The sequence below is a fragment of the Morone saxatilis genome, unplaced genomic scaffold (assembly GCF_004916995.1).
Source record: "Morone saxatilis isolate NCDOM2014 unplaced genomic scaffold, NCSU_SB_2.0 Contig3, whole genome shotgun sequence".
Lineage (NCBI taxonomy): Eukaryota > Metazoa > Chordata > Actinopteri > Moronidae > Morone > Morone saxatilis.
In genome coordinates this window covers 17,883-18,143 of record NW_023339873.1, presented here as the reverse complement: position 1 = coordinate 18,143, position 261 = coordinate 17,883, and the positions used below count along the sequence as shown (strand labels likewise).

Here is a 261-nt window from a genome sequence, read left to right as displayed (position 1 = left end):
GTCAGGAGACCTCCAGAAAAATTCCACTACAAACAAAGATCCATCAGCTGCCAAGGTCGCTGAGGAACATTCGTGGTAAGAGTTCCACTTTGACAGTGAAGATGGCATGCTCTTCAAATTTATTGTACCAAACAGCAGGTTTGCAAGCGATTACAAGAATGAAGACCCACTTCTAAATGTCTTTTGACATATTTTGTAATTCATTGAAGTATTGTTTCATGCACCTTTATAACTTCATGATATTATGAATCTCTTGTGCTT

General features: G+C 37.9%; 1 protein-coding gene across 1 annotated transcript in view; it reads left to right on the top strand.

The window, feature by feature from the left end:
- Window positions 1-261, top strand: part of LOC118336833 (T-box transcription factor TBX6-like) — a 4,482-nt gene that overhangs the window by 1,759 nt on the left and 2,462 nt on the right. Inside the window, 1 exon segment of the mRNA XM_035673581.1 lies at window positions 1-75. This exon segment is cut by the window's left edge and continues 1 nt beyond it. Coding sequence (XP_035529474.1) covers window positions 1-75 — 75 coding nt within the window.